Source organism: Catharus ustulatus, chromosome 3, assembly GCF_009819885.2.
Source record: "Catharus ustulatus isolate bCatUst1 chromosome 3, bCatUst1.pri.v2, whole genome shotgun sequence".
Classification (NCBI taxonomy): domain Eukaryota; kingdom Metazoa; phylum Chordata; class Aves; order Passeriformes; family Turdidae; genus Catharus; species Catharus ustulatus.
In genome coordinates, this window is record NC_046223.1 from 59,538,090 (window position 1) to 59,562,841 (window position 24,752).

Consider the following 24,752-nt stretch of genomic DNA (forward strand, 5'->3'; position numbering starts at 1 on the left):
AAAATGGGATCTGTGGGAAGGAAAAGTGCGCGCAGCAGTAAATGAAGTGCAAGATGGGTGTCGGGCTTCTCGGCCTCACTGCCGGGGCTGCCTGCCCGCCGGCGTCGGTGCGAGCCAGTGTCCTCAGCCACTAGTTAAAGATAAAGGACTTCAGTTCCAGCTGCTTCCAAAGAAGTTAAACATGAGTTTCCGCGTTTGGGAATAAAATCCAATAAACTAAAGTTTGCCCTTCATTGCGGTCTAGCACTGAGCTGGTTTACAAGCTGTGCTATTGGGTAAATACTTTTGCCGGCAAAGTCGTAAAGATGCTGCAGGCTGAATTAGTCACCTGGGTTGCACAGATGAAATAGTTTGTCACTCAGGATGTCAGTGCTGAAGGTGCTCCAGAAATCTCTCCTGACTCTTTATTTCTGGTAGCAGAAAGAATATAATCACTGTGGAATAGAACCCAATGCACGTGGTCCCACATCCACACGTATGTGTGTGAAAAATGCGTTTTATTGTTTCGGTAAAATTTTAAGAAGTTTAATAGAAAGATAATAGGAGATATACATAAAGTAAAGGGTTAAAACGGTTTGGTGTTTGGTAAGCTGTTAAGAGCATATGGTTGCATTGGGAACGTTTTTTTAAATACACTTTATAATATATTAATGTGTATATATGAATACACAGATTTTTCACTGAGAACCTAGAATGTTTAAAACCCACACTACAAGTGTCTTGACGTAGATACCCGAGGTAGGGTGGTAAAGTGACAACAAAGAAAAAGGACCTGAATAAATGCTTTTGAAATCTTTCCTTATTTAAAAGTGAAAAGAGATACGCTGTGATTGTTGTAGTTACCTGCTCCTGCTTTTTTTGCAGATACTCGTTTTAAGCATTCAAGACACCAATTTACAGTTTAAGTCATCCCAGGATATGGCAGCATGAGAGATGCACTAAAATATTAGAGTAGGCCTTAATAAGAACATTAATGTAGCAAATTGACTTAATTTCCTTGTGTGCATACCAAAGCTGCATATAAACAAAGCAGGAGAAGAAACTGGATTTTTTTTCTACATAAAATAGATGCAGATGTACACTCAGGACTGTGTATAACATACCTAACATTTTCTGTGTATCAGTATTGATTTAAACTCAAGATCTCCCAGTACTTTGTCTAGAGTTTGGCTTCATTTTGTTATGTTCAGAAACTAAACCTCCTTTTGTGTCTTCTTAGCAGTAGAGATAAAGGTCTAGCTGAGATATACACTCTAAGGTGTGGGATGGTAAACCTTCCACAATTGTTTGTGTTCATGAGCATATAGAAAGTATTCCTGCATTCTTGTCAGCAGATAGTTATTTAAAATTTATCTTTACAAGTGTAGATTACATTTGTGGGAAAATATGCTAGCTGAGCAAGAGGCAGGCAGCCAAGGACATGTAGAGATAAGTGGAATCAGCCTGCAGAGCTTAATATTCTGGGCTGCCTTTCTTTTGTACTTTGAAGTTAGTAAATGTGTTATCAGCTACATGTATAATTTTTGTTTAGGAAAATAAGGGCAACAATTTGGTATCCAGTCCTTTGATACCTTTGGGAAGAGGACATTTAACTGAAATACTCTTTTGTTCTGTTTGCACATCACATTACACAGTAAGAACTAACCTGGAACTTCTTAGTGCTGCTGGAACAAACATGTCGACACCCGTCGTGGGTTGTGTTTACAGTGTGGTAACTGGAGTAAATTAACTTTTCAAGTAATTGGTAATAACCCCCAGCAGCAGCATTGGTTTTTGGATCAGAGGGCACATCATGCGATCTGTCCAAGCACCAACACAAAAGCCAAATTCATATACTGATTCACCTGTAATGATAGAATGGAATAGGAACCAGATTATGAATGTGTGGGCAGCACAGCTCACCAGGATTTAGTTACTTGAATGATGGTATGTTACTCATTAACTTAATTATCCATTAACTGGAGGGCTCCTCCTTGGTTTTACCAGCTCAGTTCTGGGTTTCTATTCCACCCCTTGGGTTCACATGGAAGCCCTCTGGACTAACACAAATACCACGATGTTTCCCAGCTCCAAGGGATGCTATTAATCCCCAGGGAAGGCAGGCTGTGAGGGAAAACACTTCCTGATGACATAAAGCCTTTTTCAAAAGTTTAGGGAAAAAAAAAAAAAAAGAGAGTTTGGAGTACTGTGCATAGTCTTGGTGTTTTAAAGGACCTTGAAGTACCAGGAACTAAAGAAAGGCCAATCAGCTCTTCAAGGCTGTCCTTGACTGGTAAGGACAGGAGATGGAACAAGGCAAACTCATGGTACATCTGCAGCAGAGAATGAGCTCTCAGGCGCACCAGAAGAGGCTGCTGTAGCCTACAGGTGTGGGAGAAAGATAAAATCTATGTATTGCACTGAGAGGAAAGTGATAGAGAGTGGTCCTTCAGGTAAATACTAGGTAAAGATCTGGGCTGCAGAAAGCCCAAATTTGACATCAGAGAACTCTGTCTTTTAGAGAAGCTTCCTGAATGCTAGGTTGCAGGCTTAACGCTGTCTTTATATCCCCTGCTAACATGCTTTTTTGGTTCTTAGTGGAATTATCACCTATTTTTCTTACATCTTTATAGCAAGAAGTAAATAAACTTCTTCAGAAAGCTGTTACAATAATTACTTCTAAATTAACAGTAAATTATATATGTGTGTGTGTGTGTATGTATATGTATGTATGTCTAGTGAGTGAACTCCAGAGCCTGTCCTAAAGACATCCCCTGACTGATAATCCATCCTGATACAATTGTAACCAAATGATGACTCAAGCTAAATTAATTTTTGTGGATGCTTGATAAATACTGCAAGCTTGCATTTGGAGTACAAGTGTGCACATAGTGGCTAAGGATGTGTTTACTATAATTTTTTTTAACCATATAAAGGCCAATATGGTTTTATTAGTGCAAACATTTTCCTGTCTGAGGGGAAGACAACATTTTTTAATTAAACACCAATTAGATTATGAACATTCTTTTACAAAGATGGATTCAAGAAAAACACAGATTGCTCTCGACACAGCCAAGGACATTTTATTGCCTTGATGTCCAAGGACCCTCTCAGTCAGGTGGGAGATTGAGAAATTTTAGAGAATGTAGCTCTTTACCTCATTGGGAAAACAGTGTGTCTGTTTTTAAAACATTCCTATGTGCTCAACCTACGCATATACAACTGAATGCCAGTCAACTGCTAAGAAAACCTGGAAAAGGAATGAATTGTCTTTCTACGCATCAAAAAAGGCCTTAAGGTACTAAAGGTGTCCAGGAAGCTTGAGTGCCCTAAGCAGATATTAGTACCAATATTTGTATATAAGACTTCATAGACTAGAGAGTTTGCTGACACAGGAAAGATGTGAAATCTATTAAAAAATTAGAATTATCTCATTAAGATTTATTAATTAAAATTAATTGGATTTTATTTGGGGTTTTTTTCCCCTTTAAGAGGTGCAGCTTAGCTTTTATTAAAAGCACATTCCCAACAAACCTGTTTTTGCAAATATTCATTGATCAAGGGTCAGATTTAGGGGGGGAAAAAAGTGAGGGCTTCACATTTTGGTAACAATACTGATTTTTTAAACAGTCACATTTACAAAAAAGCTATTTAGCAGGAGAGTAAACCACTGAAATCCTCTAACTTTTCGTCTATTTTTAATAAAACTGAGCCATTTTCATTAGCAATGAACATGCAAAAATCTTTGTGCCTTGAGTATTTCATGGAAGGCACATGTCCATTTGATTGTGTTCATAGCAAAGTAGTAAATAAAGTTTGTGCAACTTGTAGCAAATAAGATCTGAATTGATGACTTCATTTCCCAGAGTTTAAATTTCCAAGAAATGGCAAAATGTACCAGCATAGGGCAGTAGTTTGCTATTGAGAATGTAATGCTGTTCATTAACTACATTGAATTTAAAAGCACAGCTGCCTGTTCCCATTCAGTAGTTTTTTCTGCATTTAAATAATTTAACTTTGATCTGTACCATGCCTGTTTCATAATTATTTGCCTTTGTGCGATTGCTACATTATACGTTACATGCCCCTTTTGTCCATTTGGATCTCAATCCTGGACACCATCCAAGCAGAGTGAAATAGAATACTGCAAACCTGATAGACATACCAAGATAAATCTCATCTCTGTTGTTTTTGGGTGCCCCAACCTCACAGCTTTTTTTGTCACTGATGTTGAGCTGCAGCACTGTTCTGGTGGTTGGGGCTGAGAGCAAATGTGCAGCAGGTCAGCTCACTGGCCTGAAATCCCTAAGGCTGCTTTGTATTTGAACTTTTTCTGTCTGATAGTGAACTGAGAGAGGGAAGGGGCTGAAGCCTCGCTTTCTTCAATTCAGTATTTGTGGTGATATTTGTAAAGTTTTAAATTCAAGAGAATACTGTTCATAAGGCTTACTTCAGGTGTAGTGTCAATTGTGGACTTTGAATACCTACTGACATTTAATCTGAGCTCATCTCACATTATTGACTTTATATTTCCATCAATGGCCTTAAGTTGTAATCAGTCAAATGTTAGAGTAAGAATGACATATTTGGTATATGGTACAGTTTACAAGGTTACTTGGTCTGCCCTCATATGTCTGTGTTACTCTGTACTGAATTTTGAAAATGTGCAGGGACTACATTCAGTCATACATACAGTGTTGCTCAGGAACTGTATAATGTTTTTCTAAATCATTGTATTGCTTAAAATCCTATATTCCTGAGTTTCACTTGTATGTTAGTTCTACTACTTGCTTTCTGATAGCCTTTTGAAAAGACACAAAACATGTCTTTCCCCTCCAGATTTAATCTTACATTTTTGTCAGTGTTATCAGCTGCTCTGAGTTCACAGCATCATTAAAGAAAAGCAGTGGTGCATGCAAGTTGCCAATTAATGCATCGTTTAATGCATCTCCTTAGGAGACTGGTACATCAGTCTGCCTAAGCATTTGACTGCCTGAGGGATTTTCCAGAGGTTTCCTTTCCTGAAGATATCTGAGGGGTTTCTTCTCTTGCTGAAAGCTGGAAACCCCAAAGTAACTGTAGATGTGTTATGACACATGGTTTTCTGCTTTGGCCTTGTCCTTCACAAAGACCAACATATCAAAAAGGAAGAATGTATTTTGAGTGTTGGAGTCCTGTAGCATGTTTAAACAGAGTTATTGGTGAAATCTAGGCCAATCTTGCTCTTCACAGCTGAGTAGGATTTTTTCCTATCTAGTAATGCTGTAGCTTTTTACATTGTAAAGCAAGAATAGAGGCTGATAGGAGTCAGAAGAATCCAACTCAGGTGTTGTAGTGCTCCTGTTGCTCATTGTGCCCACACAGAAGGTTCAGATGCATTTTGTGGATGCAGATTTAATACTGCCAAATTCAGATTAACCAACATGCAGGATGTGACCATAGATGCACTGGTGCATTCATAACCACATTTATGTTTGTCGGTGTTTATCATCACATTTTAGGACTTAATTTGTACTTCTGTTCTCTCTGTGAAAACCTGTAGAATTTTACTACCTGGAAAAAAGTCTCCTGACTTTGTAGGTAAAGTAGGAGCAACAGCACATTTTTAACCATCTTCTTGGCCTTCAGATGCAAATTCAATGCAGTGCTTTGGCTGGCATGTTTCTTAGGCCAGGTATCCATGAATGAGGAAGGAAGGCGTTAAGGACTGACGATCAAGGCTATGCAATAGACCAGTTATTTCAGCCCACGTAATTTTTTTTAAAACTGTTGTTAGTGACTTTGACTTACTGTCTTGGTTCCTCCCTTTATTCTGTCCTTTCTTCCTCCACATATCTTGATGTTGATGCTTCCCACCTTGCATCTCGAGGCTTCCCACCTACACATCCCCGCAGAGAAACATTCCTGCCTGCCCGCCCTGCTATAGGTTGTGGCCACTGCTGCAGCTGCCTCCTCTCCTTCCAAATCCCTGGCTGCCTGGAGCTCCTGCGGTCAGCGCCGCGTCCTTCAGGCTACCTCGCCTTTCTCCTTGCAGCATCGCTTCCCATGGATGCAGCCTGGGAATAGCCCCCAGCTTGCCTCTTTCGTCAGGTCAGACAGGAACAGTTTTTGGGCCAGCAGCGGAACACTGCCTGTACTAAGATAGATAGATAGATAGATAGATAGATAGATAGATAGATAGATAGATAGATAGATGGATATGTGTGCATATATATGTAAATATGTATATTATATATATGTATGTGTATATATATAATGTATCATATATGTCAGTCTTATGCTAACATTAAAAATAAATAAATTAATTAAAAGGCCGAGTTGGGTGTTGGTAATCTCAGTTGCTGAGAAGACCAAACCAGCGATAGGCAGTTTTGTGTAGTTTTATTCAAATGATTATTCTTTGTCTCACGCAGATCCTAAGAAACGCCGTCATAAAACAGACAAAGTGTCCTTAAAAGTGTGACAACAGAGCACTTGACCCGCACGCTTTGTTTTGTAAATAAATAATCCTGACGGAGCTGGCAGCCGGCGCTGCGTAGGCACCGGTGTGCGAGCGGGGACACGGAAGTGCCCGAGCCCGGCAGCCCCGGCCTGGCCGGGAAGGGGCCGGGAAGGGGCTGGGAAGGGGCTGGGAAGGAGCCTCTCTCCGCCCGCAGCCCCTCCTCTCTCCGCCCCGGCTGGGAAGGAGCCGACCAAGGCCACCCTCGCCCGATCGATCGCCCCAGGGGCGGCCCGGCCACGCCACCGCCCGCCCGGCCTCCGCGCTGTCCTCAGGTGCCCGGCGACGAATCCCTTGCTCGGGCTCCATCCTCCCGCCCCGCCCGGCCGCGGGCGAGGGGCGGGCCCGGCGCCGACTCCGCTTTGGCTCCGGCCGCGGCTGCCGCTCCGCTCTGCTCCCGCCGCTCGGCTCCGCTCGGCTCCGCTCCCAGCGCCGCTGCCGCCATGAGCGCGGACCCCGTGGTCTTCGTGTCGGCCGCCAGGACCGCCGTGGGTGAGGGGCGGCGGCGGGCGCGCCGGGGGAGGGGATGCTCCCGCCGGGGCCGGGCGGGTGTGCGGGTGCTGAGCGCGCTGCCTCTGTGTCCCCCTGCCAGGCTCCTTCAACGGCGGGCTGTCGTCGCTGCCCGCGCACGAGCTGGGCGCCGCCGCCATCCGGGAGGTGCTGCGCCGGGCCGGGCTGGCCCCCGAGGAGGTGTCGGAGGTGATCCTGGGGCAGGTCCTCACCGCAGGTACGGGCTGGCGGCCGGACCACAGCTTCGGGGTTATCCCATTGCAACGGCTCGGGCTTCACCTTCCAGGGCGTCATCCCTTGCCACTGGGAACACGGTTCCTTAACAAAGGACCTGAGAGCCATCGTGGCTGCTTCTCCATACGTGGGCGGCTCTGGGTGACCGAAAGGATAGGTTTTTGGGAAGGATGTTGGGGATAATTCGGGTTTTCTTTAAATCCCTGGAGTAGCCTACAGTGTGTGTGTGAACGTCATTTTCCTTTCTTTGTTACAGTATCCTTCTCACCTTGGTCATCTCAGCTCCTAAATTTAACGTACTAAGTAATGATAACTCTGAGATTTTAAGAGCCTGGCCTGCATTTGTGTTTATTTGCAGGACCGACCTGCAAGATCTGTGATGCCACTTGTTTGGAGACAAGTATTTTGATTTAATGAAAATGCAGCTGGCAGGGAATTGTTTGTTTTGAACTTGCTCCTGCCAGGTTAATGTTTTATCTGTAGAATCGTATGCAGGTTTGTATTTCAAATGTGGAGGAGGGAAATATATATTTTTGTCTTAAAGATGATTCAGGTTCCTCTATATTTTTAGCATGCTGAATGATGGGCTGTCCTTGTCCTTTGTGTACAAAGAGCTTTGGCCTCAGGAGATGCAGATGAAGACTGCTTTCTTTGAATATTGTGTTCCCATTATCTCCATCAGGATTGCAAAAAAGACTGGAAGCTTCAGCTCCATCTGTGCATAGTTGTGCTTTTGGTTTCCATATGAACTTTCAGGAAAGTGATGTGGTGATGTACAGAAGATGTCAAAAAGAAACTCTTCAGGAAGTAGCAATTTAAATGTTTTCTCATCTTACACTTGCAACAAGCTAGGGCTGATCTGAGGTAATATTTCCTCTGATCCTGCATTGAAAGCAGAGTTGTAGATATAAAACTATCAGTACTAGGTATTTATTGATCTATATAAATAAGAGAGGTTTCTGTTTATAGACTACTGCTGGGCACTTCTCTACCCCCTAGCTAAAAGTAGGAGCAAGCTCTACATTTTTGTGGAATTGGGGTGTTGTGAGCAGTGACAAGGTGGACATTTGTGTTTTTAAGAGCAGACAAAAGCAAGATGCTGCCTGTTCCCACAGGTGCTGGCCAGAACCCTGTGCGGCAGGCCAGCGTGGCTGCAGGAATCCCGTACTCTGTGCCCGCCTGGAGCTGCCAGATGATCTGCGGGTCGGGCTTGAAGGCCGTGTGTCTGGCTGCTCAGTCCATACTGACCGGAGACTCCAGCATCGTGGTTGCAGGGGGCATGGAAAGCATGAGCAAGGTAAAGCAGAGGATTAGCTCACGTTGTGCTGACGTACGGGGAGCAAAGAGCCCGATGTTGAAACCCTGTGTTTCCAGGCTGGCACCTGGAGGCAGATTGAAAAGGTCGCTCTGCTTGTGAATTGCCTGTGACAGGTCACAATAGACAGGATTTTTGTATTGCAAGAAGCCCAGAGAAGGAATAACTGAAAATGTTATTGTTCGCCAAGCAATTAGAGCTTGGAAAGAAAGCAAAGCAGTTTTATTTTGAGGTGATCATCCCAAGGCTGTACTGAGGAATGGGTCTGAGCTGGTGATATGATACCCAAGGAATGGATGGCCTCTTCTGCCAGGGCTCAGCTGGCTCAGCTGCCTATGCTGAGAGAGATGTTGACATTCTCTGACAGCAGAGTGCAATTGGGAACTACCTGGAGCAGGTTAGCAGGATGGGAGAGCCACAGCCATGTGGCCCCAGGAATGGTAGATCTGGTCTATGTGGAGTGGAAACAACACTTGCAGTGTGGTGATCTGCGACCAGGGGAATGCACAGGCTAAATGGCACACCAGCTGGCAGGCTCTGGAGGGAAAGGCAGAGTGGGCAACTGGAGACACTGCCAGGGTTTGGGATGGGTACCTCCAGCCACCAGGCAGGTATTTGTCTCTGCAATGGTCTGTCTGAATTGTGTACTGGAGATGTAAACATCTCACTCCTTTCAAAATTTGCTTTTGCAGGCTCCTCATGTGATTCACATGCGAACTGGAGTGAAAATGGGAGAGGCTTCCTTGCAGGACACTATAATCCTTGATGGCCTTACAGATGCTTTTTATCAGTATCATATGGGCATAACAGGTAAGTGATGACAGTCCATAAAATAAAATGATCAACTGAAAGAATTCACTGACAGGAAATTTCAGAAATCTAAAGTTACAAGTAACATGTTTCAAGCTGTCCTTATGTTGTAGTAATGAAAAAGAAAGAAAGAAAGAAATACGTAATATTGAAAGGCATGAAGGCATTTTGTTTGTAATGCTTCTGTTCTGGGCTTTTCTTCTGTCTCAGCTAATCTCTCTGCATCTCTTCTACAACTGAGAAATTTAATTTCAGAAAAAATATAAATAGAAATAAATATAAATAAAATAAATATAAATAAAATAATAAAATAAAATAAATAAAATATAAATAAAATAATCCCTGGAGCATTCAGCAGCACAGATTTATAGTGAGGAGAAGTTATATGATGTGTCTTGTGGATATGCATGGTTCTGCAACTTCAGGTTATTGCACCCTGGATGGGATGGTCAGCCAACTACTTTTCCAGATCTTGCTTATGAGCAAAGTGACTTCAGAACTGTTCCCTTTCCTAAAGGGGCTGTAGAGAGATCTGAGCATAGTAATTCAGAGAAGCAATAAACTACAAAAGCTTATTTGCATTTGCATTTTTTTCAATAATATCATCTGAGAGGAGATTCCACACAGAAATTTTCACCCTCAAGTGAAAATTCAGTAGAAAATCGTGAGTAAACAAAATAAGGAAATCAGAATGAAAACGGTTCAACAAACTCAGCTGTGTGCTATAGCAAACATTAATGATTACATTTCTGCTTACAATTTTGCAACTTAAAATTTTGGCGTTTCCTGATGGCAGTTTGCATTTTGTTCCTGTTTCAGCTGAAAACGTGGCCAGTAAGTGGCAAGTCAGCAGAGGGGAACAAGACCAACTTGCTGTACAGTCACAGAACAGGGCAGAGGCAGCACAGAAAGCTGGCTATTTTACAAAAGAAATTGTTCCTGTTCTTGTACCTTCTAAAAAAGGTAGGTGTGAATGGGTAATGGGAGCTGATTTTAAGGAAAAAAATCTGTTTTCTGCAATGTCTCCTGCAATCAGTGGATGGTTTCCCACTTACGCAACCTTTTTGTAAGCATGTAGCCTGTTGCTCTCTTTTTCACCTTTCAGTGGTTATATTTTATATACGAGAGAAGCAATGCAAATGTGGAATATCTCAGTGTATCTTTCTGCAAATACTACTAGTGTGTTTTATTTGAGATAGAATAACAACCTAGACAAAACATTGACTTAACATAGGCTTGGATATGGTACCAAGATCAGTATTTTTCATTTTCTTAAGACTCCTGCTGCCCCAGACTTAAAACAGTCATATTGATCTGGCAAACCTTGCCCATCTAGTAAAATACATAGTGACAATAATTAGGATTATGTAGTCAGGTTACATATAATGGGTACAGTAATTTCATGACTATAAGGCACACCCTTTTGACTAAAATTTTCACCTGAACCCGGAAGTGCGCCTTATAGTCCGGTGCACCTTATATGATGTACAAAGTTGCGATATTTGCCACTCTGGAAGTGCGAGCCCACAACAGTCCCCAGCCAAGCAGAGCCCGCCCAGCGGCGGCATCAGGCCAGCGCCGGGCTGGGGTGAGCCCGGCGACATTGGGGCAGCGGCCGTGCGGGGGGGGAAAGCGCGGCAGCACAGCCCGGGCTGGGGCGGGCCCACCGGTATCGGGGCACCCGGAGCGCCAGGGGACTCCCAGAGCACCCGTGCAGCGTGGGGTTCCCGGAGCGCCAGGGGGGTGCGTGACACCCAGAGCGCCAGGGAACTCCCGGAGCAGTGAGCCCCCGGGGACGCTGCATGAAGCAGCAGCGGACATAGCCTGGCCTGGCCCCAGTGACGCTGCATGGAGCGGTGGCGGGCATAGCCCAGCCCCGCCGGGTACAGGTGGGCCCGGGGGCCCATGGCTGCCGGGTTGAGGCGAGGCCTCGGCCAGCAACCACGCGGGGAGAGCTGGGGGCGGATCCTTGCTGCAAAAAAAAGGGTGCGCCTTATAGTCCAGTGCGCCTTATATGATCTACAAAGTTGCAAAATTTGCTGACTCCCGGGTGGTACGCCTTATAGTCCGGTGCGCCTTATGGTCATGAAATTACTGTATGTTTATATCTCCATGAGGGATATAAACAGACCTATTACAATGCTTGAGGCAAGGGTCTGTTTCTAGAGCAGGGGAATTTCCCAGCTTATTGTGAGGTAGATGCAAAAACCGAATTTTCCAAAAAGAAATCAAGAATCAGTTCTTCAACAATTCTGTTGAACAGACCCTGTAGAAAAAGTCCTGGCATTAGACTGGCTGCAAACTATTTCATGATACCAGTTTAGATGATGATATTTAATGACACTTGACTACTGTTTGTAAGATTACTAAAAGTATAATTTGAAATACAGCATCCTGCTGAAAGAGAATCTATTGGGTTCGGAACAGAAAGAACAATACTGACTTATGCACAGCGAGACAGTATTTTAGCTGCCAGTGTTTGTCTTAGAAAACCTGAGCTGTCTGCCCTGCTAGAAGGAGCTGGAGGGTTACAGCCATTAGACTGCCTTGAGTTGGCAGCTGTCTCCAGCATACGAATGCCTTGTTGATTGAAAAGAATATGGTGTATAGTCCCACTCAGCATGTTGTTTTTGCTGTCTCTCTGTTTAAGATGTGTTTGTGTGATGAAACTCTCCTGTGAGCATAATGCTGTATTTTGCAGGTCCTATAGAAGTTAAAGTAGATGAACACCCTCGGCACGGGAGCAACTTGGAAACTGTGGCAAAGTTAAAGCCCTGCTTCCTGACAGATGGAACTGGGACAGTAACAGCAGCTAATGCTTCAGGTTAGTCCATCTGGCTTAAATGAAATGGAAAAGAACAGTAGCTGCTTGTGGCTGAAGGCAGGGTCTCTGTGAGGGGTGTGGCTGCTGTGTTTTTGCTGCTTTGCAGGAAATGGTAATGTGTTTGAAAACGTAGGTAAGAACTCTATTTTAGATGGGTGGAGGATTTCTTTACAGTCGTCTTTTGTTTCCTTGTTTTCTGTGAAACAATGCAAGAGTTTGGACAATAAGAGCAATATTTGATGGGCTGAAAAGAATATGTCCTTTTAAAACTGTCTAAGGGGTTCTGACACTGCGGGTGTGGACAATGGAAAACTTAATGATTCATGTTTGAGAATGTTACTCCTGTGAGACTGCCACAAGCAGCTTTTAAACATCTTCCTGTGTCCTTATGCTGTTCCTTCCAAAGCCTAACAAATTCAATGTACTTCTTTTTCAGATTGTACTTTGATTCTTCCACCTGCTGCTTTCCAAATAGAATCTCAAATGTGTCACATTTACAATATAGTTTCAAGTGTTTGGGGTAGAGAACGGACTTGGCTGATAAGAACAGTACTGACCTATACCAGTAAATGATTTGTGATTATGCAAGCAGGAGAAAGTGATACAGTAAAAGCCATAGAATCCAACAAATTAACACAAGTTGTTTGTTACTCCACAGGTTTAAATGATGGAGCTGCAGCTGTTCTTCTAATGAGGAAATCGGAAGCTGCTAGGAGAGGTCTTATGCCTTTGGCTCGGATTGTATCTTGGGCTCAGACAGGTATAGATCCATCTATTATGGGAGTAGGGCCCATTTCAGCAATAAGGAAAGCTGTAAGTAATCACTTCTCTGTGTGTCTATTATGTTAAAACTCCTGTTTTTAATTGCTTTTTTTGACCATGTCTTGGTTTTGCCCTGTTCTAAGACAACTTAGTAGGAAAAAAGTAAACTATGTGAAAAAAGGACTCAAAATAGTGTAGTATATAAGATTAGGAATCCTAGTGCTACTAGGATTGGAAAAAGAAAACCCAAATGCATATGTGTATAAATGCACTTTAGAGCATAAATTAGTCAGGTTTGTGGAAGGGTACCTAGATAACCATGGAGGCTAAAGATCAAATTTCAGGGATGTGTGTAACTAACCTAATTCAGTGATACGTTTCTGATGCTGTGTCTGGCCATGTTAATTTTCACATCATTGCTTGATTGTATTTGCAATAGTACAACATTGAGAGAAGAGCCACTGACTGCCATCTGCATTAGCAAATGGGAATGGTGCTCTTTGTGTTTCAGTTTGGCCTGCAAAAAGCTTGGAGCTTACAAACTGGATTCCTTTCAGGTGTAATTAAACAGGAAGGTGAATTCCCAAACCACATCTAAGGTGCTCAGAGCATTACTGCACCCACTGATCTGCTCAGTTAGTTCACAGGACAAGATTCTCAATGCCCCAGTCAACAGCCCTGCTACCACACTACTGACATAACCCAAGGCAGCCCCAGCTGATCATTTGTTAAAGCTTAGCTATGAAATTTAGCATGAACAGATTCGCTTTAATGTTGCTTATTTTTTTAATACTGTATAAAGGCCTTATTTTATTCACCTCTGAAATGTCCTGGTGATGTGGAGGTCTGACTTGAACTCACCCAAGCTCTGTGGCTTTTGACAAGAAAATCAGAACTGTAAATAATGCTAAAGTTTTTTTCTTGTCAGATCTCAAACTGTTCTTTTAAATGAAGAGTGCAGTAACTGCATATACAATACAGCTTAGTTTAAACTGTGGGACAGACAAGCTGTACCTATAACTGTATACATACTGTGAAAAAGGGCATAGTACTTCATAGAGCATGGTCCTAATAACACCAAGGTGATGGCTTTGATCCCTTTATGGGCCATTTACTTAAGAGCTGGACTCGATGATCCTCATGGGTCCCTTCCAACTCAGAATATTCTGTGATTAAACTTTGTAATGTACGTTATCAAATGTTCACACTTTCCATGTATTATGGTTAGCACTTTACAGTGAGAGAATTCTCTATGTTCTACATTAAGTGTTACAATCATAGTGTATCTTAAGCTTTTCCCAGAAGAATGGGATACTCCATTCTGTCTATTTTATCTAGTAAAAAAAGGCTCTCCTCCTTGACTACAGCCTTGGAGGTGCACCCGTCTAGCTAGTCTAGGTTGTGAAATAACATTGCTGATTCTGCTGAGAAAGTATTGGTGTTAGAAACAAAGCAAGTGGAAATAAAAATACACATATGTGAAACATGCCTAAGCCTGTACAAGAGTAGGCAATTGCATCACAAGTTTCTCAAGTGAAAACATGAGCCAAAACATCTTCCAAAATAGTCACCTGTAAAATCTTAAAGTGGCAGCTTTCAATTTAAAGGCAGGAGACTGGACAAATCAGATGCGGCACTGATCACTAATGGTTGATATCTCACTATTTCCTGTGCAAAGGTCTCTGTCAAGTAGAGACTCCCTAATGGAGTCAGTCCTTAAAAAACTGCTTTTAATCTGTTAAAGCCTGCCTTTAAATCCAGTGCTTTTTCTAGGAAGGGCACCAGGTAGTTTGATTGTCACAATTGCACCACCACTGCTACACGTGTAAAATTAGTCAAGACTTTTATGAGCACCCATCATTATTACAGCTCATTGTACTGACTTGTCTGACACTGAAATCTGTTGTCTTCAAGAATTCTGTCATCAACACTGGCTATAAAAAATTTTCTTCCTTCAACTTTTTTGAAGTGGTAGCTTCAAAATCGCCCAATTTACATCTTACGAAAAGCTTTCTCTGGTGCTAAGGAAGACCTAAAAGATAATAAGGTCCTATTTGTATTGTTTTCTCAGATTGACAAAGCTGGCTGGACTCTGGAGCAAGTCGACCTGTTTGAAGTTAATGAAGCCTTTGCATCACTATCTGTTGCAATAGCAAAAGAGCTGAAAGTAAATCCAGAAAAGGTAATGACTTGTAGGCTGACATTAGTTTGCCTCCTGTAATTCAAATTTGTTCCATTCTGTGCATGTGGATTGTAAGGATGAGCACAGCTTTTTCAGTCCCTTTGGTGTAAGCAAATAGGGAGCCCCAGCACGCATGTCCTCATCCTCACACTGCTCTGTCCGCTGGCTTTGCTAGCAGAGTTTCCCAGCTGAACAAGTTCCAACGTTGTTGCAATGGATTTTTATGCAAATCTAGGCAACTGCTCAAGCATACTTAATTCAGAATTTGAAATTGCTGCTGCAAGTATATTTGCCACAGTATTCTTTCAGTGATGGCAAAAATCACAGGTGTTATTCTCCCCTTCCTAAATTCACCTATTATCTTCAGAGTGAAGATAGCACCCTTGCAGAAGAAATACTGGTTATTAACAGCTGTTGCACTTTCCTGTATGCAGTGATGTTTGGGATTTCAAGCTCACAAATAATCAAGGGCTAGATCCCAGTGAAGTAATTTATGTTGAAAGTCAGCTAAGCCAGTTAAATGTTCTTGATTGTCTGTTTTGGCTTTTTTTTTAGATCAATATACAAGGTGGAGCTATTGCTCTTGGCCACCCTCTGGGTGCCTCGGGTTGTCGCATCCTTGTAACTCTTCTATATGCACTGGAACGAACTGGTGGAAAACGTGGTGTTGCTGCTCTCTGTATAGGAGGAGGAATGGGAATAGCCATGTGCATCGAGAGATAAATGTGAGGGAATGAATGAACAGCTAGTGTGAACTAGCTTTGAAACATTTTACTAATAAACTTCTAATAATGGAGCTCACATTTTGTTTGTTTTGCCTAAAAGTAAGCTTATAACATTACTTAGTGCCACTCAGGCACTGATTTGACAAAGGTGGTTACTGCAGGGACACTAATTGTTAATGCACACCAGAGCCTAAATTCTCACTGCAAGGACCAAACTTACTTTCAAAAATTAAGTTTGTTCACAAGAAAATAGCAGCAACATTCAACCACTTGTTTTATTAACATTTTAGTTATAAGAGTGGGAAGTGTAAGTGAAACAAACATAAATAAAGCCTAAGTTATTCTTCGAGTGCTCCAGACTGAACTGCATCCTCATAGCATCCTCCTCTCTCTTCTTTAGTTTCAGGGTGCAGTTTAATAAGGTCATCAATTCGAAGAATAGTAATTGCAGCTTCTGTTGCAAACTTGAGGCTCTTTGTTTTGACCATGGTTGGTTCAAAGACACCGGCTTGCTTGTTATCACGAGGTTTTCCATTGATCAAGTCAAGACCAATCCTGCAAAGAAGGAATGCTGTCAGATGGAGAGGGAGAAACAGTAGAAATACAGCTGGGAATATGCTGTGTAGCTACTACTTCATTATAGCAATACATATACACAACAGAGGAATTAGGAATTCACTGAGAATTTACTCTTTTTTTTTTTTTTACTATGCAAATCATGGTTCAGTAAACTGGGAGAACAATTTTCCACCTAGGTCACCAACCCACATCACTTTTACTAGCCTTCTAAAAGACAGATACTTGCCATTTCAGATTTTTGCGATCTGGGTTAACTTGAGCCTCATTGTGGAATGCTCTCAACTTTGCAACAAGATCTGTGGCATCCTGAGCGGCATTTACTGCCAATGTGTTTGGGATTATTAAGAGGGATCTTGCAAATTCTGCTATTGCAAGTTGTTCACGTGATCCCTAGAAAGAGAAAAAAGGTTTTTCAACCAATAGCTACAACAAGAGAGGATAAAATACAGCCACAATCAAGAACAGCACTAATAGGTAGGGGTTTTCACCAGCAAAACCTGTGTTTGGGTCAAAGAACAATAGAGTTTAATTATCAGAGGAAGAGTTAACTCATACCCTCAGTTTTAAAGAACCATCTTAGACTCTCTGTAAGATGACTAGGTTCTCATGAACCACAGAAATGACTTCTAGTAGATGAAAATAAATGCTTGGACATTCATTGTGCAAGTCTAACGCATACACACCATTGCTTCTTTGTGCAAGACTTACCATGCTGGTTGCATAATTTTCAAGATATATGGAAAGTGCTGCCTCTACAGCACCACCACCTGGAACAACAGACTTGGATTCCAAAACCCTTTTGACAACACAGAGAGCATCATGTATGGATCGTTCCATTTCATCACACATGAAGTCATTGGCTCCTCGTAAGATAATTGATGCTGAAGTACGAGCCTTTGTACTAAGAGAAAAAGGAATCAGAAGTCAGCTGTGTTGGATGGAATCTATATTAAAATTCTTCTTGGTAAATTTTTTTCTTCTAAAGCCTAGTTCAGTGGAGCCTCATTATTGCAACATTTAAAAGAAAGTCTTAAGATTGTTACATCCCCTTGCAGGATACATACATTGTAACTTAGTCACAATTTTAATTTCTAACATGCAAGCACCTAGTTTGATTTTTAGTCTTTTAAAGAAAGCTACCTGTCAAAGTGTAATGACAAGATGTTTTGCAATCAAAGAGGAGAAAGTGTACTCAGATAGTAAAAAAGAGCTCTCAAGTGAGCCAATGACCGCCAATGTTATAGAAAAGGCTGTAACCACACAGCTGACACACAAGTGCCATGGGCAAAACACTTCATTCACATTCAAATGACACCACAGGAACATGAACACCCAGAAGGGGTACTGAAGCAGTGGAAAAGTTATTTTCCAAAGTATGTTCTCATTAAATAAATTGGTATTTTTTCAGGTACCAGACAGCAGTGACAGCAGCACAAGCAGTCTTTCACTACAAATGGAAAGATTTAGCTCACACCTCTTTACTCAGATGGTACCTATTTCCCACGTATCCAGCTGCAGCAAAAGAGATTAAATACTGATACTTTCACCTCCAATTTGCACTGGATTTGTGTGTAACTACTTTTCCATGTGTGTAACTACTCCAACCACTTAGACAGCATGAAGTAAATAAAAGGAATTTTATCCCAAACTTAGTAGAGAACACATAAAAAATTGTGTTTTTAAAAGGATCCTTACTTCTTGATTAAAATCAGCTCATCATCACAGATTCTCTCTTGAATCACCTCTTCTGCCTGTCCCAGCATTAATGCCTCAAAACTCTCCTCACCTTCAAGGTTTGCAAGGGTTGAGCATATGGTTGCTTTAACAAACAAACAAACAAGTGAAGTTAACATTCAATGCTTGCGCATCATCCTTTGCCCACTTCCCAGAATAGGTGTACAGAAAGAAAATCAAAAATAATAGATGTGTTTAAATAGATTTTTCTTAAACAACACTTCCAGTTCTCAGGCAACAATTCAGTATTTCAGCTTATAACTGATAAACTGACTGCTCCTTTTGTTTAACTTTTACAGCACTTCTTTTTTCACAGTCAGTACAAGTTCCCATGCTTTACCACAATGAAAATGTTTTCTTCCAAATTTAAGAACAGATAAAACTGTGTACAGGACGAGATTTTCTTTTAAATATGTATTTTGTGATTTAGTAGTTCTTTATTTGTCTCGAACTATCTAAACAATGTACTTAACTGTCTAAACAGAGGCTTATGAATGCATGCATAATAAAGATTTCTAAATAAACACAGATTAAGGCTCCTATTTCCACAAGAGGCCAGACTTCACAGTGCAAGTCAGCTTTTTCTCCTCCACTGTAAATCTCCAGCAATCAAGTCTGACAATACTACTACTTTGACAAAGGTCACTTAAAAGCAACAGTATAGCTAAAAAAAAGTGGCTCAGCTTTACTCATCCTGACCTTGAATGTTAAGAAGCTGTATTTTAAAAATCAGTTAGCAAATACTCTAACAACAGCTTCTAGTTTGAAGAATAAATTTATAAACGAATTATTCTTATATAGACGTACCTCCTGATGCCTTAGCAATCCGCTTAAGGTCCTTTTTTACAACTCTTCGTACTGCCATAGCTCCAGCATCAACAAAGTATTTCAGACACATATCATCAATACCTCCAGTGGTGAGGATAACATTGGCACCAGTGGCCAGAATCTTCTGGATTCTTTCTTTGGTAATATCTGACTCTCTGCAAAGATTAATGTCAAAGTTATAAAAAGGTATTAAAAAATATACTATCACATCCTGTCAGCCAATTTCCTGAAATCTTAATGCAGAGCTCTGCAAGAATGGACTACTGCACAAACATACTTGCATTTCTTGAAAACTGACTTAATACTACTTCCGCCTCCAAAAGAGAAGGCTTCTTCCATTTCTATTTGGTATTGTTGGGAAATATAAACATCCAAAACATTTTTTACCTCTTGCACTCAGCCAAAATTACATTGAGCCACCTCGATTGAAGAGACCAAATCAAGCCTGTGAAACCCCACTGCCTCAGTTATTCAAGCTTCCACACACCTCTGCCTTATCTGGTCCAGCTTCTCAGGGTCTGAGATAACAACCTGAACACCAAGCTTCATTTTTGCTTTCTGCAGGCTGAAGTCAAGGCATGCAATCTTTGCATTAACTATTCTCTTGGTCATACCTGATGAGGAAAAATAAGCAAGAAGGATTTTGTCGTATCAATTTAACAGAACATCAAGTCAGCATTAGAGATTACAACTGATGGTACTTTCACATTTCGGATTTCTACTCTTTGCTTCTTCACCTCCAGTTCTGCCCTACTGCAGAAAAATGCCAAACAAGACTTTCCTGTATTACCTTTTTATATACTCTGTCCCCAAAATGTGAATGACCATGACAATCAGACTTATCGGTCTCACATCCTCTAAGTCACCTAATTACAGCACAGCTCTGCTAAATGGAACAGTTCCCCACAAACCTGGCACTGGCTCCCCACAAGGGAAGTGTTCAAGTTCCACCAGACCACAGTACTACTTTGCTGACACTGAGCTAGGGAAACTACAGCAAGTCACCAACACTTTGTGGATCACGGCTAGCTGGGGCAGGCTCTAGTCTAAGAAACACTGGTGAAGTGCAGTATTTTGTGTTCTTGTTAATTGTTCTGGGACTGACAACCCACATGTTTGCAATGAATGCAGCCAATAAGAAGTGATGCAGAAAGACAAAGAGGACTGAGCTGACAAAAAAATTTCTGAAACACAGCCTGTTCTTACCCTGTGAGCCCACCACGCAGTTCAGAGCGTAACCGTTCACAAGAATGCTCTCTTTCTGACTGCGGCCATGGGCCTTCAGAACATTAACAGAGTTGATGGGGTACCGAGCCTGACCCTTCTGGTCTGTGTATTTCACTGCCAGTGCAGCATCCACCACCATGTTAGCAAAGAAATCACCATCACTGAAAGGCTGTTAAGGTTAAAACTGAAGAAGGAAACTAGTATTATGCTTAAAGAAAAAAAAAAAAGCAACAAACCATGAACAGAAATAACTGACAGTGCCCAAACTAAGTTTTCAAAAAAGAGCTTCAGAAAAGCACAAAAGTGCTAGTTCTCCTTACCATTCTCTTCAAGGAATGAGTAATTCTAAAAGCTGCAACATTGGTAAGAAAATTATGACAGACTAATATGAAACCTGCATTTTACATACCTTTTGTTGCTAAATAAAAATATATATCCTATGTTCAGTCTGCAAAAAAGCTAAAAATGCAGGTTTTTTTCTGTGCCCGTGGAGTAAAATTCAACTTTCTTCCCTCTAGATTCATTTCCAAGGTACCTCTGTAACACATTCTTCCATTCACACCACTCTTTATCTAGTCTCCCTAACAAACAAGGCAATTCTTAGGAAACAATACCCTTTTAAAAGGCATCATGATGTGCCAACCTAGATTTAAATATATTAGGAAGAGTTTGAACATGCTTTCCCATGCCAGGTCACAATACCTGCAAAATGCCTGTTACAAACACAAGAGCTTCCATACTGTGTCATGTTCATAGAAACTGCTACCAAGGATATTCTAGCCTAGTTACTGAAGCTCTCTAATCAGCCACTCTCACTTTACTCACTTAAGTTAAAGGATACACTCCTATAATTTTCGAGGACATTGATGTTTTAGCAGCATTAATTAGGCACTCCCTGCCCAACTCATCTGTGTTAATAACAAGATTTTCATTGATGTAGCGAACAGCTTCCCTGTAAAATAAAGAAAAACACACTGGTAAAGAACCACTACCACAAAAAGACAAAAACTTTTGTTTTCAGCTCTTCTGAATGTTACCTCAAAGAACAAAGGGATAAAATCAACTGCTCTCCAAGGACAGTAATGTGACTGTCATTCCGTTATGTCATTACAGAAATACAATTTAAAAAAAAAGAGAACGCAACCCAAATCAACAAAAACTCCATCACCTCTGCAACAAACCACCATACTCCACTTGGCACCAAAAAGTCTGTACTAATGCAGTCACAAAATACAGAAATTCAACTCTATCAGTTTCTTACTTGCAGGCAAGTCTGTATCCACCGATAATGGAGGTAGGATGAATTTTCTGTTTCACCAGCTCATCAGCATTTTTGAGAAGTTCTGCAGCAATAATTACCTGTTTGAAATACAAACACTAAATATGTGCATACTACATAAGAAAAATAACTACCCTTGTGCAACACAGGACTAAAAACAGCTTCTGATGTGAGGCAAGAGCCACCTAATTCCAATCCCCAAAAAACTATCTAAAGTCTCAGCAAGTTTTCAACACTCAGTATCCTTGTTGGTGCTTCACTTCTTGCAGCCATTAAAAATTAAAAACCTAAATTCAGCCCCTGTCACCAACCTTCAAGACAGGAAAAAATCAATAATGAAACCGAACTAAGCAGATTCCTTTTCACAGCATCACAAAACACTAACTCTTGATATATCTGCCTGTAAAACTTGCTACATACCACTGAGGTGGTCCCATCACCGACTTCTTTGTCCTGCAGGTCTGCCAGCTCACAAAGGACTTTTGCAGCAGGATGTTCCACTTCTAGCAGTTTCAGAATGGTTGCACCATCATTAGTAATGGTCACGTCCTGATTTTCAGAAATCAAATGTGCATATGAGATATATTTCTATTACACTTTCACTGTTGCATTTCATAACTTTCATATAAAAAAATTATTCTTTGCAATTGCCCATAAAATAACTATACCAAAACTTTCCTGCTTCTTTTTAGGCAGGAGTCCTATTCTAATGTAATGTTACCAGTGCAGAACCTGCACTTTCTTTTCATCAGAAAAGCCTTTGTGCTACAGAAACTCACCACATTTTACAAACACTGGATAAGCAGTCATACAATGACCTACCCCCAACAAAGTACTTCATTACATCAGCCTAGAAAATGGCAAACTTTCTCCAAATGCTCGAAATATTTTAAAATAAAAAATATTGCTTAAAAACTTGAATTACTTGAATTTTTTTTGTTCTTTCTTCTAATGTGGAGACCAGGATATAAAAGTCATCACCTGTTAAATTTGACTTATGTGGTGAAACTCACTTCTTGCAATCTGACCTGTATTTTAAGTGGCTACAAGAACTCATCTGCAAAAATGAAATAACTGTACCACATAAATTGCCACCACAATAGATGAAACTAAAACGATGTAACACACATTACACCATATTCAGATTTACCACAGTTCTCCTGCCTTTCTCAGAATCACAGAAAAACCAGGCACATGCACATTAGGTCTATGAAGCACATTAAGTGGAAGCACTTTTACACAAACAAGTCCTCCTGACACTTCTTAAGGTAACATTACTTACCCCAATATCATCCACCAACATCTTATCCAGACCAACTGGACCAAGAGAGCTCTTCACAATATTGGCAATAGCAGATGCAGCAGTAACTGAATAAATGAAAGAAGTAAGGAAAAAAAAGTTTTATCTTCCCAGCTTTAAGATGAGTTCTCAGGTTTGTAAGAAATAGTGCCAAGAACCAACAAATCAGGAACTAAAGAATGCTTTCTCTGCTGTCTGGGTGAGGTGGAGGAGAGAACTGAGAGGAGCAGTGGTGTTAGACTAGGATTCGTTGGTAGCACTGCTGCTTTTGACAGCAGCAACTGTGCCTCAAGACTTCTATCTCACCGAGTCCTCAGTTCTGGACTGACACAGAACAGTGGTGTTACCACACATCAATTAGTAAAACATCTTTTGGTCTCTATCAGGCCTGTGATTGAAACAACACATTTACTTCTGCAATTAAGTCACCAAAAAGTGACCTCTGAGTCACTTCTAAAACAACATAATGACTTTAAAACCTTGGGTCATGTAAAGATTGTTCTGCCATCTTCATATAGGAAAAAGATACGATCAACCTTTTCCTTCAGACCGTGGCAAGTTTTTCTCTATCCCACAAGCATAGCCACTTAATCTGGAAATTGAAAAAGTGGTAGTTAAATGGGAATAGTTATAACTCAGAGACCTTCAAACAAAACAACGGGTTTTTTTCTGTTAGGAGGATTAATAGTAGCTTTCTGAAAGAAATAACGTAGTACCAAGGGTGCTACCAGCATGTGGAATCTCACTCGTGAATTAAAGCAAGGCTTGATTTTTAAGTGGTCTGCCAGGAGTATCACCAGAGCTACAGGAATGTATCTCACTCTGATCAGGAAGCAAGTCTTTTGGCGTCTTCCTTTGTCTTTTGTCTACTCAGAATCTGAGATCGGTCTCGGAATTTGCAGCCTTTCCCCAGGACCTGGGATACAATCCTGGGCAACGGGTTACGTGTTTGAGAACCACAGCTACAGACACGCATCTCGAGGGCGGTGCTGGGCCGTGGGGATCTTCCCCAGCTGCCCCTTCCCCTGCAGAATTCCCCGCAGGCCTGGCCTGCAGGCTCAGGCCCCAGCGGTCGGCACGGGGCAGAGCCATCTCCGTGCAGCAGCAGCAGCAGCCGCCCCGGCCCGGTGTTTGCGGCTACCAAGGGAAGGAGGAGGGTGGGGGACGCGGGATCGCATCGCCTCTCAGACTCCTCGAAGCGGCCCGGGATGGCGTATGCTCTCGTCCGCCTTCCTGCCTCCCTCCATCCTTCCTTTATGCCCTCCCCGCAGGCAGCAGCGGCCCGGGACGGAAGGGATCTGTCGAGAGGAGCGGCAGTTCCCGGGCAGAGCGGGGCGGGTGAGCACATGGCAGGGCCGACCATGGCCGCGCCATGTTCGCTCCTTCCTGCCCCTCCCTTCCCCCCACCACTCCCCAGGAGCTCGCCGGGGCGCGCCGCCGTTACCGTTTTGCGTGCGGACCGTGTCACCGCTGGTCCGCTCGCCGAACACGGCCAGGGGCCCCTCCATGGCCGACATCTTCCCGCCCGAGCGCGGCGCCACACGCACAGGGAAGGGACGGCAGGGCGCGGAGCGGCGGACGGCCGGAGCGGCGCGAGGCACGCTGGGAGCGCGCCCCCCTGCGCGAGGGGGCGGGGCACGCCCTGCAGCGGGCGGGGCCGCTCCCCGAGCCTGCCCAATCCCGGGGCGCGGCGCCGCCCAGCCTCGAGCCCCGATTGGCGGGCCCGGCTGAACAAAGGCTCCGCGCGACGGGGCGGGGCTGGGGGGGGTGCTTCCACGAGCTTCTAGAAAGTGTCGCGGGTCGGGGCGCGCACGCGCGTTGGGTCCCGCTGGTGGCGGGGTAAGGAATGGGCGCGGGAGTGGCGTCTGCTACCTAGCACTGGGAAAGGGGCTGCTTCCTAAAGTGGGGACCTCGGCATGCGTGGCTGTAACTGCGCTTCTCAGGCGCGTAACCCATTGCTCGGGA

At 42.5% G+C, this 24,752-nt stretch overlaps 3 protein-coding genes and 1 non-coding gene across 4 annotated transcripts; 1 reads left to right on the top strand and 3 right to left on the bottom strand.

Annotated features, from left to right (window-relative positions):
• The first annotated feature begins 6,852 nt into the window (after positions 1-6,852).
• On the top strand, positions 6,853-15,916 carry ACAT2 (acetyl-CoA acetyltransferase 2). Its single transcript, XM_033055139.1, has 9 exons — positions 6,853-6,970; positions 7,071-7,205; positions 8,338-8,519; positions 9,230-9,347; positions 10,167-10,310; positions 12,049-12,171; positions 12,830-12,984; positions 15,005-15,115; positions 15,671-15,916. The coding sequence occupies exons 1-9, from the start codon at positions 6,922-6,924 to the stop codon at positions 15,836-15,838; spliced, it is 1,185 nt and encodes a 394-aa protein (XP_032911030.1). The 5' UTR covers positions 6,853-6,921; the 3' UTR covers positions 15,839-15,916.
• A 174-nt stretch (positions 15,917-16,090) lies between these two features.
• Positions 16,091-24,405, bottom strand: TCP1 (t-complex 1). The gene is made up of 12 exons (XM_033055138.2): positions 24,232-24,405; positions 22,770-22,855; positions 21,908-22,036; positions 21,470-21,567; positions 21,050-21,160; positions 20,188-20,369; positions 19,469-19,595; positions 18,961-19,136; positions 18,115-18,238; positions 17,128-17,320; positions 16,646-16,809; positions 16,091-16,395 (listed from the first exon to the last, which is right to left on the bottom strand). Exons 1-12 carry the CDS (start codon positions 24,302-24,304, stop codon positions 16,179-16,181), a joined length of 1,680 nt encoding a protein of 559 aa, XP_032911029.1. The 5' UTR covers positions 24,305-24,405; the 3' UTR covers positions 16,091-16,178.
• Positions 22,862-24,218, bottom strand: LOC116993912. The gene has a single exon (XM_033055141.1). It carries the CDS (start codon positions 24,148-24,150, stop codon positions 23,614-23,616), a length of 537 nt encoding a protein of 178 aa, XP_032911032.1. The 5' UTR covers positions 24,151-24,218; the 3' UTR covers positions 22,862-23,613.
• Positions 23,278-23,413, bottom strand: LOC116994846. Its single transcript, XR_004417598.1, has one exon. It is a non-coding gene; the product is annotated as a small nucleolar RNA SNORA29 (small nucleolar RNA).
• Positions 24,406-24,752: the final 347 nt, after the last annotated feature.